Source organism: Athalia rosae, chromosome 1 (assembly GCF_917208135.1).
Source record: "Athalia rosae chromosome 1, iyAthRosa1.1, whole genome shotgun sequence".
In the NCBI taxonomy this organism is placed as follows: domain Eukaryota; kingdom Metazoa; phylum Arthropoda; class Insecta; order Hymenoptera; family Athaliidae; genus Athalia; species Athalia rosae.
The window spans coordinates 8,822,339-8,836,913 of record NC_064026.1 but is presented as its reverse complement, the minus strand read 5'-3'; the positions used below and the strand labels follow the sequence as shown (position 1 = coordinate 8,836,913).

At 47.8% G+C, this 14,575-nt stretch overlaps 1 protein-coding gene across 3 annotated transcripts in view; it reads left to right on the top strand.

Moving 5' to 3' along the window:
• Positions 1-14,575, top strand: part of LOC105686046 — a 150,188-nt gene that overhangs the window by 130,175 nt on the left and 5,438 nt on the right. For all 3 annotated transcript variants that reach the window (XM_048652085.1, XM_048652094.1, XM_048652089.1), the window contains exons 19-22: positions 227-408; positions 5,257-5,420; positions 7,226-7,427; positions 12,657-13,030. In XM_048652085.1, the coding sequence (XP_048508042.1) occupies positions 227-408; positions 5,257-5,420; positions 7,226-7,427; positions 12,657-13,030 (922 nt within the window). The remainder of the gene's footprint in view (positions 1-226; positions 409-5,256; positions 5,421-7,225; positions 7,428-12,656; positions 13,031-14,575) is intronic.

Here is a 14,575-nt window from a genome sequence, read left to right as displayed (position 1 = left end):
CGTGGAAATTTCGACGATCCATAAAGACCCGGATACTTGATCCGATTAACGCCGTAACTCGCCTATAGATATGATGTGCGCGAATTGAATTACACGAGTTGCGAAATGGATTAATTTTCCGATCCCTCTACCCCGCTCGCCAATTTGCCAGACGTACGATCTCACATTTATACGACACACTGCGGACCGATTTCTAAAAAAATTGTCCATTTTCACCTGATTTCAGGTCTCATCGAACGCTGGGAGTCATTGTCAACGCGCGCCGAAGAAACGCGCAAAGCTGGTGCCCTTCACCGGGACATGGCAGCGATGCGCCTAGAGCTTCGAGCTGCCCACGACAGACTTCTTTCCTACGAGGTTGTTCTCGATCAGCACCATCTTCTTGACGAGCGTATTAACCAGGTTACCGTAAGTATTCCTCACTTTCATCGACAATTATTTTACGCAATCGCTATGACTTTTCAATGGTTGTAGAGAGTCAGTCGTGCTCGCGCGAGCAGATCTTTCATCGAATATGAAAATCTTGAAAATCCTCAATCGGAACCAACGAGTTGACTCGATCCGTTGATTTCACCGTTCGATCATCGCCATAAATTGCGAGCCAGACGTTGTAATCAAAATGCAGCGTCAGTTGGTGTAAATTATTCGTTGGAAACTAACAACAAGTATTCAAATTCATTGCGCAGAATCTCAAGACTGTCTCGTTAATTTCGTGACTGGAAAGCTCATTATGAATGTTTAAATTTAGTCATGACCTGAGCAATGTTTACGCAACGCGCAAAAATGTCATTCATGTAGTAAACTGCGTAGGATTCTAGATAGTTTGATTCCGTTGCTCTGGAAAGTTCATCCGTTCTGTATCAAATATGTTGCAACGTAGATTTAGACCGATGCAGTTTGTTTTGAAAGAAGCATTATTTGTACAACCGAATCATGAGATTATAAATACGGTGTCAAAGTTCCCGTTCTAATTCGGAGATACGTGTAGACGAGAACCATGACTGCGATGAATTTATTCGTAAACATTTTCCATCGCGGATGAAAGAAGAGCGTTTTTACGCATTACGACATCGATCATTGATTCTTCTTATAATTTGTTCAAGTCTCATTAATTTTTTGTAGAAGCAAAATGACCTCATCGTACGAGTCTCTAGATAAAGATTGAGTTTCTTTCTTCATAAAGAAGTATTGAAAAGCTGCTTTTCACCCCATATAACCGAGGCAGTCGATTTTTCGTTGTCCCGAACGAACAAAGTCGTACTAACGTACCGACGTATCGATTCGAGTTTCTTACCGAGCGACAGACGAAGACTTCTCTGTTGCCGACGTAAGCTACGCTATCGACTTGGCTGCAGTCGATTCTGCCGACTACCGATGCAAGGTAGATGCAACGTCTCCTCCAAGATTACAAGGTGCAGGATACTCGAATCTACCATAGATCACAGGGTCTCGCGTACATGCATCCGATTTATCGACGATCGCTTTTTTGTAACGGTGATTTTTTATGATCGGTTTACGGAGTTGTCATCGCGAAGAATAAAAATCGTTCGTGATCGGTACATTTGATAAAATCAAAAACAAAAAAAAAAAGCGTGATCATTTCGGGTGTAAAAATTTGGACACTCCCTCCACCGCGTTCCGATTGAAATGTCCTCGCTCATAGTTCATAAGAAAAACGAAAGTAGATCGAATCACTGGAAATAAAAAGCATCGAGCGATTCGCAACGCGATCGACGCATTTTCCGGGGTAATTTACTTTCTTCGCACAGCGCGAGTGGCCTTCTCCTTTTTAGTCCATGCTTTCGACATGTTCGTCTGATTTTATTTTTCTTCTTTCACCGCGGGCGAAATGCATGCACTCGGACGCCGTGGAATTCGGCAAATTTTATATTTCTTAAGATATTGAAATGAGAGCCCCGATTCCGGGGCTGTTGGGCGGGTTTCTGCCGGTAGCGTAGCGGTGGCGCAAATGGACGAGGACGGAAGAATCGGGGAAAAGTGAGGAGAGCGAGAGCGTAAAAGCGTAGCCGTGTCGCACGTACGCTGATCCTCCCGTCCGCCCGTCTGACGGCTACGTGCCCGGAATCCCAACGGCCGGCGCCTCGCCAACCCTCGTACCCCACGACGAGTCTCACCCCCGAACAGCGAACCACCATCGTCGCTATCGCGTTCACCAACGGGCGCTGCTTTCGGTGCTCCATGAGAAGGCCAAACACATGCGCTCTATCTATCATCGAGATGTATTAGCGGCCGACGTTCGCGCGCGCCCGCGCAATATGTTCCTACGAAACCTCGCGATGCCGCGCCACGTCGTTCCATGCATTATGCAATGCTAGCACATAGTTCTTGCGAAAACCGCGGAAAACCGCGGATACCACGTTCGACGTCGCGCACCTGCACCACCACCAGCGACGATCTCTTCGTCGGACATTTTCTTACACCCTCGCTCGCCTTCGAACGGTCTTGCCCCGCGGTCCAGATGCGCCGATCGTTCTTCCGATCCGATGAAAATCCTCCGATTCAGCTTCGATTCTTTCCACATCGGAATATCATCTTCTCTCTTTGCGATCTTTCAACTGGAATTGATTTGGAAAAAATTGAATTTTCAACATCCCCCAAATCGAACAGTTTCCGCGCGATTCTTCGCGTTAATTTTTGCCCATACGAACACTCCTCGTCGAAACTTCGCTCAAGCGGCATCAAAATGCGTCGCGGCGTTCGCGATGCAGACGCGACAGCAGCGACGAGCAAATTACAGAACGTGCTACGTCGTTCGAACAACGTTGCGTCGAACGTGAAGAGGTATCGGTGTCGGTTTGTTCTGCACCGGTGATGTATAGCCCACGATCGGAATCAGGTATCGTGGGCGCATCCCGCATCAGCAAACGGAATGATATTATAACATCGCTTTTAATCGCGCACCGTATGCCGGTTATGTGTCTATATTGCCTCACGCCAACTCCCATTGTACTACCGGGTTATTCTGGACGCGCGCGTCGCGCACATTAATGCGATTAGCTGCTGATTTTTCATCCGCTAACCATATTCGATCGTTACCCTCGTTTCGGCTCCTGTTATTTCGTACGAATCGGGTGGAACGCGCGCGTTCGAAACGAAAGCGGAGAGATCGAGTGGATAAGTTTTCGACGGTACTTTGATTTTTTTTTGCGACATGTCGAGTGTGGGTCGATCCAATCAAAGAGATTCGAATTCCAGGCTTTGTACGAATGTAATTAAGAAATCGGAGGACGGGTTGAATCTTTTCCCCTTTTGTTGGGGAGACTCCGAGATGTAGTTACTTCACTCGAGCTGTAAGATCTCGAGGAGTCCGCTCCGGCGGATCGTCGTCTCTCCTCGACGAATACCCGCGTAAAAAAGTTGAATCCTCCGTCGACCTCCGTGGACGTTCGGCGTTGCTCCGCAACGTATAGCGTATCGTATCGTGTTATTTCGAGTTCCTTATTCGGCGATCGGTAATCGCTTAACATTAAAAGACCTTTTGCTGCAACCCCGTAGAGCGCAAGAAGCCGTACGGACGCGCATTAAGCTTCTACAATTAAAATGGTAGCGGCTCACCTATCGCTACTTATACACAATTCCCTTTAGCCCCGCTGATGCTGCGGTAACAGGTACAAAGTCCAAGTTAATGTCGCGGAATTACGCTCGGTGAAAAACTAATTTGCTGTTTTACAGATTACGTGCCCTCTCGACGCGCGCGTTTCTTACGTTCGCCTCGCTAGGGGTTTTCTACGAGGGGGGAGGGGAGGGGGGGGGGGAGGGGGTACGAGAGAAGTGAAGATAGGCAGATAGGGAAAAAAGGGGAGAGACAACGAGAGAATAAAAATATATACGAGAAAAAGAGACGGACGGAACGAGGCCTCATAGGCATGCAAGCCTCGGTCCCCCGAAGCCGACCGTTCTGTATACTGAATTCGAATCAATTGATTGGCTGTTGATTGGAAATTGAATTAGATTGGAATGCGCGTGTCTGGTGCTACCAGGGTGGTAGCGCTCCAGTCGGTTTGCGCTCGGAATACCAATCGTTCCACGCCAGGGTGTGGGACGTTGCGAGGATGAGGGCTCGCTCGCTGTTTCTCGCTTGTCGACCCGTGTACTCCTACCGTTTCACCTAACCCCCTTCCTCCCCCCACCCCGTGAAAAACCTCATGGCCGACTAAACTGTTTCTGCAATTCTCACAGATATAGATATACATGTATATGTAGAAATGTTTCACTTTGTACCGTTACAAATACACCGGGTCTCGGTATAATATGGCGACGTCGTCATCCTCCTCTCGACGAATGCAAGTGTACACAATGACATGCGTGCATATCTAATACACGCGACGCGAGGTATACCTAACGCTCCCGAGTTTCCGTACGTGACCGTTGTCCGTTTCAGGTCAATAGCAGTTTGCATAATCTACAACGTCAACATATGTGGTACAGGGTATATACGTGGGTGGCCAGCTAATGGTTTTTGATTTTTTTTCTCCTTTTTTTTTTTCTTCTCTTCTCTTCTCTCCATTCAACCGGCGAAGCTGATACGAATGTCATCTATTTCTAAGTATCCCGTTCCCCGCTACTGCTACGTAACTGCAGCAGCCGAGGAAAAGGCGTTCTGATTCGCCCGCTGATTTTCTTCCCTCTAAATAAGACTCGACGGAGCGAAGCGCACATCACGTGAAAGTAGGTCCTGCGGACGTCGGGCGGGTAAACACGGTCGTTGAACGGCTCCTTTTCGTTTCACGATGTAAACGTACTTTGTAGCGAAGGGCCCTCGGTAGGCGGGTGATAGGTGGGTGGATGATGACCGCAAGGACGAGCTTTACGAGCACTCGAGGTGCTGGTCACGCGATCGACGGGAGGTGCCTCCTCCCGGGGTCTCCGTCTTTCGTTCTCCCGTGGCATCGTAAACCCGGGGTTATTTATGCGGCCCTCGTCTACTGCCTCAAGTAGAACGTCGGGAACGTGACAACGGCTACCGCCGTACCTCCCTCACCTCGGACCCCTCGCAACCCTTGTAGTTTATTTATACCACGCTCGGTATCTACTTATTTTCTTCTAGTCCATATTCGAAGGAAAAAAGTTCTCCTCGAGTTGTGTGAGGATAACGAGGACATTTTCGTCGATTTTCTTTTTTTCTTTCTTTCTCCGAGAAACAATAACCTCGCTCAACTAGGACTGCAGCTGCTCTAAGAGTCGGATCACCTTTGCTAACGTGTGGTTTTTTTTTTTTTCATTTCGGTGTTTCAGGGTGAACTGGCCACGCTGAGGGAACGCAAAACCGCACTTTTGGCACTGAACGTCACCGCGCACCGTTTGGTCACCGACGCCGGTGTTTCGGGCTCTTCTGCCCTAGCAGCTCTCAAAGACGAGGTAGCTGACCTCTACCGCGTTTGGGACGAGACCTTCCAAAAGTAAGTAACCAACCCCCCGAAACCTGGAAAGTGAACCTTGAAGACGTCTCCACGCGATCTAGTTTTCCGACCTCCGTTTACTCAAGGGATGAAACTTGCCACTCCTTCGGAATCAGAATGGTCGTTGAATATTAATATAAATCCAACGCCCGTCGCCTTCGCCGGGCGAAGGTGGCCGTCGAGGTTGTCGGTTACCTCGGGGTGAGAGTCTAATCCACGCGAGGTCATCATCCCACTGACCGTTCGGTCGCATTGCCTGCAGAACTATCGTATATAGAGTGACGCAGGGTAAATATTGTGAGAGGTAATGAAGCCTCCAGAGCAAACAACGCGGGATCCTCGCGGTGCATTGCCTCGGCGGGTAACTCTAGCTCCCCCTTCGACTAATTTCTCCCTCTTTCACCCCCCCTCCATTCGTACGGCGTTCGAACGACCCCTGTCGCGCGATTACCAGCTCGACCGGCTTGACCATCGGCTAGGACTTTAATCACAACTGATCCCCGAGTCGACCGCTAGGATCCCTCGAGCGTCACCTCCGGCAAAATCCTCTAACAACACCTCGTCCCGCACATCGGCGTCTATAATTCCCGTTCCCCGTCCACCCATACACGTAGAGTTTTGGAATACTTTGTACCGAGCGACGTCGAAGACCGGAAGCGGCTAAGATCTTTGTCGAATGACGGTTTGATCCCGATCTTTGACACGCAAAGATTAGGAGCCGCTGGTATGAGAGGATCGGGTGAAATCGGTATCGGGCACGTGTTCCAAGGGTCTTAGAGACCCGCGAAGAAGGATCCGAAGCAAAGAGGAGGATAGCGAGGGGTCGCGATACACGCGCGGATACCGAGAGGGATCGTGAGAAGAATTCGGATATCGCGAGAGGGTGCCCTTGCAGCGGGTATACGACGCGATGGCGGAGGGATGCTCGTGACCTTTGCACCCCGTACCAGTGGGTCAGTGGTCAAACCTTCGCTTGTACGGATCAAACCCCTATCAACGGGGGGGATCAAAGGCTTGTGGGAAATTAAAATTGGATTATAACTCCGTTTGGTGGACAATGCTACGTCCGCGCGCCCCAAACCTGTTGGGATTTAATGCGCGCTACGAGCCGGGGGAAAATACTTTGTCGACTAATTTTTAAAGAGAAACTGATCTCCCATACTCGGAAAAAAAAAAAAATTGAAAAAAGAGATGAACATTGGTCTTCGGTAGATATAGATTGATTCATTCGTCGGATTCGGGATTTTTTCGGCTATCGCGCGAAGTCGCATATATCGGGATAATTACCTTGGGATTTTGGAATCGCAATATTATACTTACCCGTGATTTGTTTGCTGACGTCGCGCTCCAAGGGATGGGAAAGTCCTTCGATTGGTTTCGGGTAAAACGCCTTTATTTACCGAATGTCGTCTATACGTATAGGGGAATTTTTCTAATAGTCGGCCCAGTTCGTGTTTGCTCAACAAAGTCGCCTTATTTCCTGTTGCTCGTCGTCTCAACTGACAGTCTGATGGACACTTGAAATATGCCACACTTTATTCAATCCCTCACCGGTGTTCGTCGTACACGATTTACGATCGCAATTTTCAGATACCCTCTCACATTTTGCTAAAACTCGTCAACGTCTAGTAGCGATATAGTTTTCGAAACGGAGCGAAGTCTTCGGTTCGGTATATCTTATTAATAGTCACGAATATTGGGTCGCTCTTCTGGCGAACATTACGAGGCCGGTATTTCCGGCGTAGCAGTTTCCCACTTTTTATTTTACCACCTATTCCGAACCCCACTCACTCTTTTTGTTTCAGGGGAAACCAGCAGCTCAGCGCTCTGCAGTCGATCCAACAATTTGGCGCACGTCTTACGGAGTTGCAGAGTGCTCTGCGTAAGGACAAGGATACTTTGGCGGTTCTCGACGCCGCTCTTCAGGCTGGTGCGGCTTCCGAGGTGGCGTCTTCCGTTCGCGACGTGGCGCGACTTTTATCAGAAAAACAGGACATCTGTTGCCAGGTGAGTTCACCAAATTTACGCGAGCTTTGTCATCTTTATTTGTTTTTGCATCTCACGAACCTTTGTATCGGACGTGTTTTCGAAAGTTATTTTCGGAAAGCATCGTCGAGGAATAGAATTGGGATTTCCGTGATCGTACCTGCGGGTTCTTCGGCATTCACCTGTGCGGATCAAAGGTCAGAAGTAAGACCGCCCCGCGGTCTAAGCGGATCGCTAATTTAAATCGATTTCGTTCACTTATTACTGGTAATGATCCATGACCGAACGGTCGCTCCGTTCGTATTCGAGAACCGCCGATGAAACGTACCGATGAACCAACGGCAAGCGTACGTATAGTGGGGATAAGAAAACCTCATCGGACTCGCCAGGGGCCAGCCAGGGGCACTAAGTGCGCCGCGGCATGTTTTGCATCGTGATCCTCGCGTTCTCCCGTCCGTATGGGTTTTGCCCCTGGTTTCCCCTCCCCTCCCGTCTTCCGCCTACGTCCACGGTCTTGTAATATTACCGAGTGGCGAGTAGTGATCGTTCGCTTACAGATCTTACAGATCTCGCCGACGTTCGGGACCGGGACCAACGACCACTGTACCGTTCCCACACTCCGACGCTCGCTCGCTCGCTCGAGCCTCCGGTCGGCAATGAAAATTGAAAACCTTTCAGCCGACTGATTTGCTTAGTTAAACCTCACGATAATTATTACCACGTCAATTCTGATATTACCGAATCCGAAACAAGAATGAGTGAAAAATTCACCTCTCCCGCAACTCCTCGCTGCGAACAAACAATCCGCCGAATCAGACGACTCCCCAGTCGTTCGGAGTCGGATTTCTAGTCTTATCTCGGGATTGAGTTGTCTGGCGATCCGGTGTTTTTCTTGATTTTCAATCGGTTGCCGGGTGTCTACGTATACCGGCGTTCGCAATTATTCAGGCTCGTGGTCGGGGGAAACGAGTCCCGCGGGTGCTACTCGGGTGCATAAAGTTTCCGAGAGGAAGGGTACGTATCGCCGAATCGCGATAGGCGCCTGCAGCTCTGAAAATTCTCCAGCCTCGCGTATATGCGTATTATACGTATGCGAGCATTGCTCTCTCACGCGGCTGGACTGTCAGTTTGTCCGTCCGTCAGTCCGTTCGTTGGTCGGACAGCCGGCACTGATTTCATCTGAGAGTCAATTAAGCCGCTGTTCCGAACTCGAGAAACAATGAGGCGATCGCCAAGCGGTACGGGTCAAGTCAAGGTCAGGGGTTACCGTAACACTCCCCTTAACCGTTTCTCATCTCTTTATTCCACTCGCATATACCTACCTTCGGCATGAGGAACCAGTCGGTCCTGTTTCGATTTTTCGTTTTACCACGTGTGCGTAGGACCCTTCGTGAACGGAAGGGTATACAGTAGGTATGTCGGTGTACCTCTCAGTGTCGGAACTGGCATAACGAAACGCGAGGAACGGTGAACATCAGCGACGACACCATGAGAACGTATACCTCGGTGAACTCCGGCCCATTAAGACTCTCGGTAATTGAATATTCATTTTTCCAACTCATTCCCTCCGCGTCGAACTTCTGAGACTATTACACATTACAACTCGATGGTTAATTTACCTGTGAACAATACGTCATACCGCAGACGACTCCGGTGTCTAATGGAGGCGTGGAACGGTTCCGTGGGAATATTTCGAGTGCAGTTTAGAAAAAATAAAAAAAAAAAAAAAGACCGTTTCAGTGCACTAATTACTGCAACATCACCGTTGCACTTCTCTCCGCATCTCCTCCGGTGGATCGAGATAATTAAACGAATCATCTCTCGCGATGCGATGGTTGTACGGTTGAGCTTACATTGATGTGAGTCGCGAAATAGTTTCAGCGCAGCGGTGTTTAATTGAGATGAATTCAACTGCTGGGATGGATATGATTGAATTTTGGATATAGGCGCGATGTTGGTTCAGTAAAACGATTTCACTCCGTTCCCCAGATAGTGAAAATGATATTCCATCGCATAAATTAAACAAACGTGAAAATTTCTTCCTTTATAATCCGTTGCCTCTGGCTATGTCTTTGAGATTTAAGGATTTATGTCTTTTGTATTCATAACCGCGGCATGAAATCCGGAGGGTAGGAACTCTCGGATTATAGTTGAAATAAGGGAGGACGACAAAGTATAACGACGAGGAAGTCCTGCGAGCGTCGATATAGTATAAGGGCGGATATCTTTAGGTGTGCTATAAACGTTCGAAGGAGTGAAGCAGCGGGCTGAATTGGCTGCAGGGTTGTTCTTGACTGATGACACTTGTCGCTACCGGCGCGTGGCTAAACGCCGTCACACCCCCTTCAAACCCCCATCCCCCCATCCCCTTCCCCCTCGCCCCCCTCCCCCCTTTACCTTCCCGCCCCTATTTTCCTGACATCCGTCTCGCATTTGCATATAAAGTAAACTCCCTTGCAAGCGCGAGGCGATAGAAGAACCTAAACTCGGGCGCCACTTCCGATTGCTCGAGCACTCATTTCGCCTGTCGCGAAGACAGACGGCGAACCTCCTTCACCCCCCTCGTTCGAGAACCTACTTCTGATAGTCAAACTCCCATACGAAGGAAACAGCCCGATTTACAATACCCAGGGGCATAATTCCCCGCCTCCTCTCTTTTTCACGTTCCTTTTACTTTCACCTTCCACTGTTTCTTTCACTCTATATACGGATTACGTCCTATACCCAAAATCTCTGATGAAGTCGCAACGCCGAATCAAGTTTTTTTCTCTTTTTTTTTTTTTTTTTTCTTACGTCACATAACCATTCCGGGCACGAGCTCATGCGAATCGAAATCACGAAAGCTCGTTATGAATTCGATAGAAACGAGTAGGCATTCGTCGGCGTATCGATCACCTTGAATAAAAAATTCGACGTCCAACTCCACGAGACAAAATTAGCCCTTGCGATGTGAAAAATCAACGATACCTCGATGGGGAAAATTCGTAGCTGAATTCGAGCGACGGATTCGTGTTCGTGGGGTCAAAATACGTTAGAAAAGGGCCATACGATCGATTCCAAAAATACTTCATTTTTGGCTCCGAAATCGAAAAAATCCAAAGGGGTACCCCTTGGAAAATTTTCGATTTTGGACCAAAAAAAAATATTTTATTTTATATGCTATTCTAAAGTATTTTGAACCCAGGAATCCGAATTCACAGGATAAATTGATCTATCTGTAAAATTTATCGAGTTATGGCCAATTTTTCACTTTTTGGAGCAGAAAAATTGAGATATCTCGAAGGGAAAAATTCGTAGCTCAATTTGGACAACGGATTCGTGTTCCTAAGGTCAAAATACATAAGAAAAGTGCCATACGATCAATTTTAAAAAATAAAAATTTTTGGTCAAAATTTGAAAAAATCGTAAGGGGTACCCCTTGGAAAATTTTCGATTTTGGGGTGAAAAATCCACATTTTTTTTTGCGGAGTTTCCTATACTATTTCTGTGTATTTTGATCCCAGGAATCCGAATTTACAAGTTAAATTGGTCTATCTGTAAAATTGATCGAGTTATCGCCAATTTTTCGGTTTTTGGGGCAGAAAAATTGAGATATCCTGATGGGAAAAATTCGTAGATCGACAAAAAAAATTCTAAACACGTGTGTGAAGTATGATAATATGAAATTAAAGGAAAATTTACGGGTAAAAAATTGAAACAACGAATGAAACGAAATACGCAGTGCTAGTCGTAATGAAAGGAAGTTCTTTCGTTCGGTGAAATATTCGCTAACGGCGATTACTTTGTTTTCCTCGCGCAAGGGATAAAGAAAAAAAGAAAAATAACAGATCGAAAAAAGAACTATACATTTTGATAGCTGATGAATAAAATGTACGGCGAGATGCATCGGGTGAAGGGTATAGTTGGGCGGGTTGGATGCCTCGGCTGCGAAAGGGCAAAAGTGAGACTGCCGGATCGCAGGACTGCACGGACTCTCCTGGGAGGCAGGATCGTTAATCGCCCCGGTCATTCCCTTCCCCGTCACGTCCGCGGATGGCCCGTGGAATCAGCGTAAAAATACAAATTTAATATCACCCAAAGCACCCGGGGCGTCGGGCGGTGTAACCGTCGCCCCATTTCTAACTTCTCGACCTACCGAAAGAGGATCCACTTCCACAAATGGATACCTATACGAACGGTTATCCGTTGGGGGCTAATCGCCGATATTACGTCAGACATCTGTGTGTAGGTACCTCGAGAGACATCGCCCAGCGGTTTCCTATATTACCGTGTAAAATGCGAACATCACCCCCCCCCAAGTGCCGCTTCCATTTTTACTCGGACTGTTACGTCTGAGTTTCTACCTCGAATTAAAATTGGAAAGCGATATCGACACATCCGAAGATAATGAAAAGAAAAAATGTTCAAGTTATACTTTCGTATGATTCGAAGTCAGAATTTCGCGGTTTTCGAGCATCTTGGAAGATGTATCCGCGGATCCAGTGAGCTCTCGCCGGCACGGATTCCCGATTGTATGCATATACACGGCGATGCGATGCCTGTATACATATGCGGGACGAAGCATGTTGTACGAATATATAGGTTATCGTACATACATACGGCGTCTAGGTTGGGCTGAGCCGGTGCTCGGAGATGCTGCTGTTTGGTATGCGGGTCGCGCTTTTCATTACCGGAGGCTCGTTCGGCGCGTCTCCGTCGCTCGCTGCAAACAGCCTAAATCTACTCGCTTCCTCGTATCCTCCATCCTCCGTCCTTCAGGACTCTCCCTATCTCTCGCTTTCTTTTACTTTTGCTTCGTCTTCCTTCTCGCTACACCGTCTCACGTTATTTCCGCAGTTTTTCCTTGTTCTCTCTTTTCCACTTTTCCGTGTAGGTGTATACACACATATATATATATGCTCTTTTCCAACTTCAACTCCGATTCCGGATACGCATCCCACCTACACCGATCCTCCCTCGGTATCATCATCGCCTCCTAGGTACGCCTTGATCTTAGCGAGCTCCGCAACCTCCACCAGCTATACTGGATTATACGAATATTCGATATTGTACAGCGACGTACCGCATATCCACAACCGTCCAATCGATACCAATATTTCCTCCGCAGTCGTTTCCGACGAGGTGTGTCTTCCGGCTCGACAAAGTTTCAATTTATTTATAACTTCCGATTCGGAGCATTTCACTTTCACCGTACCACATCATTTGCGAGGATATTGTTCTTTACGTTTGGAAATCTTGACAATGTTTCAGAACGGCGGATTATCGAAGGAGACGGAAACGGCGAACGAAGAAGGGGTGACGGTCGCAGCGATGGTAATAGCGAACGGTGGTTTGCAAGAAGGGGGTTCTCTGTCGGACAGCGGTATATCGGACAGCGGAAGCGAGCAGGAGCTCAGCGAAAGGGAACGTCGTCTGGCAGCTTTGCGTCGCCTTGCACGTACCCTGGAAGCTCAATTGGCACCGGGTAGCGAGGCGCTCGTTGAACTTGCGAAAAGAGTCGAAAGCGCCGAATCTGAACTCCGGGGACTGCAGAAACAGTGCAGGGAACTGATCGTCCGCACCGCTGCCAGTGTCGAAGCTCGTGCCGTAAACCGGACGAGAAATCAGATGGCGATGCCGAACAGGTAAATTGTGAATTTCGATATTCTTAAAATCCAGCGACTTTACGAGATAATGGTGTGGGATTCTCGGCGCGTAACGTTCCACGTGTACAAATAACCCTGTAAATCGCTAATCGATTCGAAGTTCGCATAGCGGAAATTATATTCCGTGACGAATGCTGTGAATTCTATCAGAATTGCGTAGGTGTTGTGTATGGGTACAAGGTGGGTAACTCGCGATAATAATTAAGTAGGTTGGGTGCAGCGGGTAAATATTATCCGCGTTGGGTGCCGATACCCGCTGACTCGGGAATTTTCGTGGGAATTCTCGGTTTCGCTCCGTAATCTACTCTCGTAGGAATGGCCAAGCAAGGTTAATCGATTTGAAGGTTGTCTCACGGGAGATGCGGTGCGCTACCGTTACCGCCTCCTTCGCGGGGAATCGTGCACTCACAACCTTCTATAACGTAATGGTGAAATTATTTCTAAGAATACCGAAGAATACGTTCGTCTTCGAACCGCTTTCCGCATTTCGCATCTTTGGCGAAGGTCATAGTTTGGAAGGTGATACCGTTATCGTTTTCCCAGTTGTAGCGACGATTTTTCAACACGCAGATGGCATAGGTAGGTACTACGTGATGAGATAAATAAATGATCGGTCTCCGAGGACGCTTCGGTATCTTAGCGGAGCGTCGCGGAACGCGAGGTTTAATGAGAAGTGCCAACGATCTGCATAACGCACGAATGCGAAGGAGAGGAACGAAGGCGCCAAAGACTGGCTGCCAGGGGTAGGGTAGCCTCATTTGAATAAAAGAACTTAGCAGTGAATTAACAAGTGCTACCGCTGCACAGGGGCGTCGGGGCAACAGCTGCGGAAATGAGTTATCGCTTCTCATAAGCGAGACATATTGTTCCCGGCTCGGAGCTTTTCTCTCTTGCGTCGTAAACCCGCGTTCAACTCGTTCGGTAGAAAAGAGAGTGAGAGAGAAAAAAAGAAAGAAATAAGAAAACTGAAAATAAAAATAATGAATATGAAAAAGAAATACAGTTGAAATTTCATTCGCGAAACTCGTGGCGCTCGAACCGGTGCCGCGCGAATTCCTCGCGTTTCTGTTCAAACGCTCCGGACAATTGAACGGAAAAATACATTCGCGAAACGAGCGTCGACTTTACTCGGGTTCTTCATAGCGCCACGTCTTGAAATATGTTAAACACAGTTCCTCGGCAATTTTTCACATCACCGTTGTGGAAGATCTCTTTAAAGGTTTGCACAGTTCGAAGAGAGGATAAACGAAATGCTCCGTTCTTTATTTATTTTTTTTTTTCTCCTCACTCGCGCCACGAACCGATTTCGTTTTGTTTTCGAATAAGTGCAGGCATCCGGTGCGTTGTACGTACGTACGTACATACGTACCCTATACGTTTCGCAAAAGTCCAAGAAGCGCCCGGTATACGCTGAGTGGGAATAAGTTGAAGAGACCATCGCAAAAAGCATCGAGTTCTCTCTTCCCCCGTCGGTCCTCGGCACTCCGCTCTTCTAGTCGAGGGCAGCTACTACGTTTGGTTAAA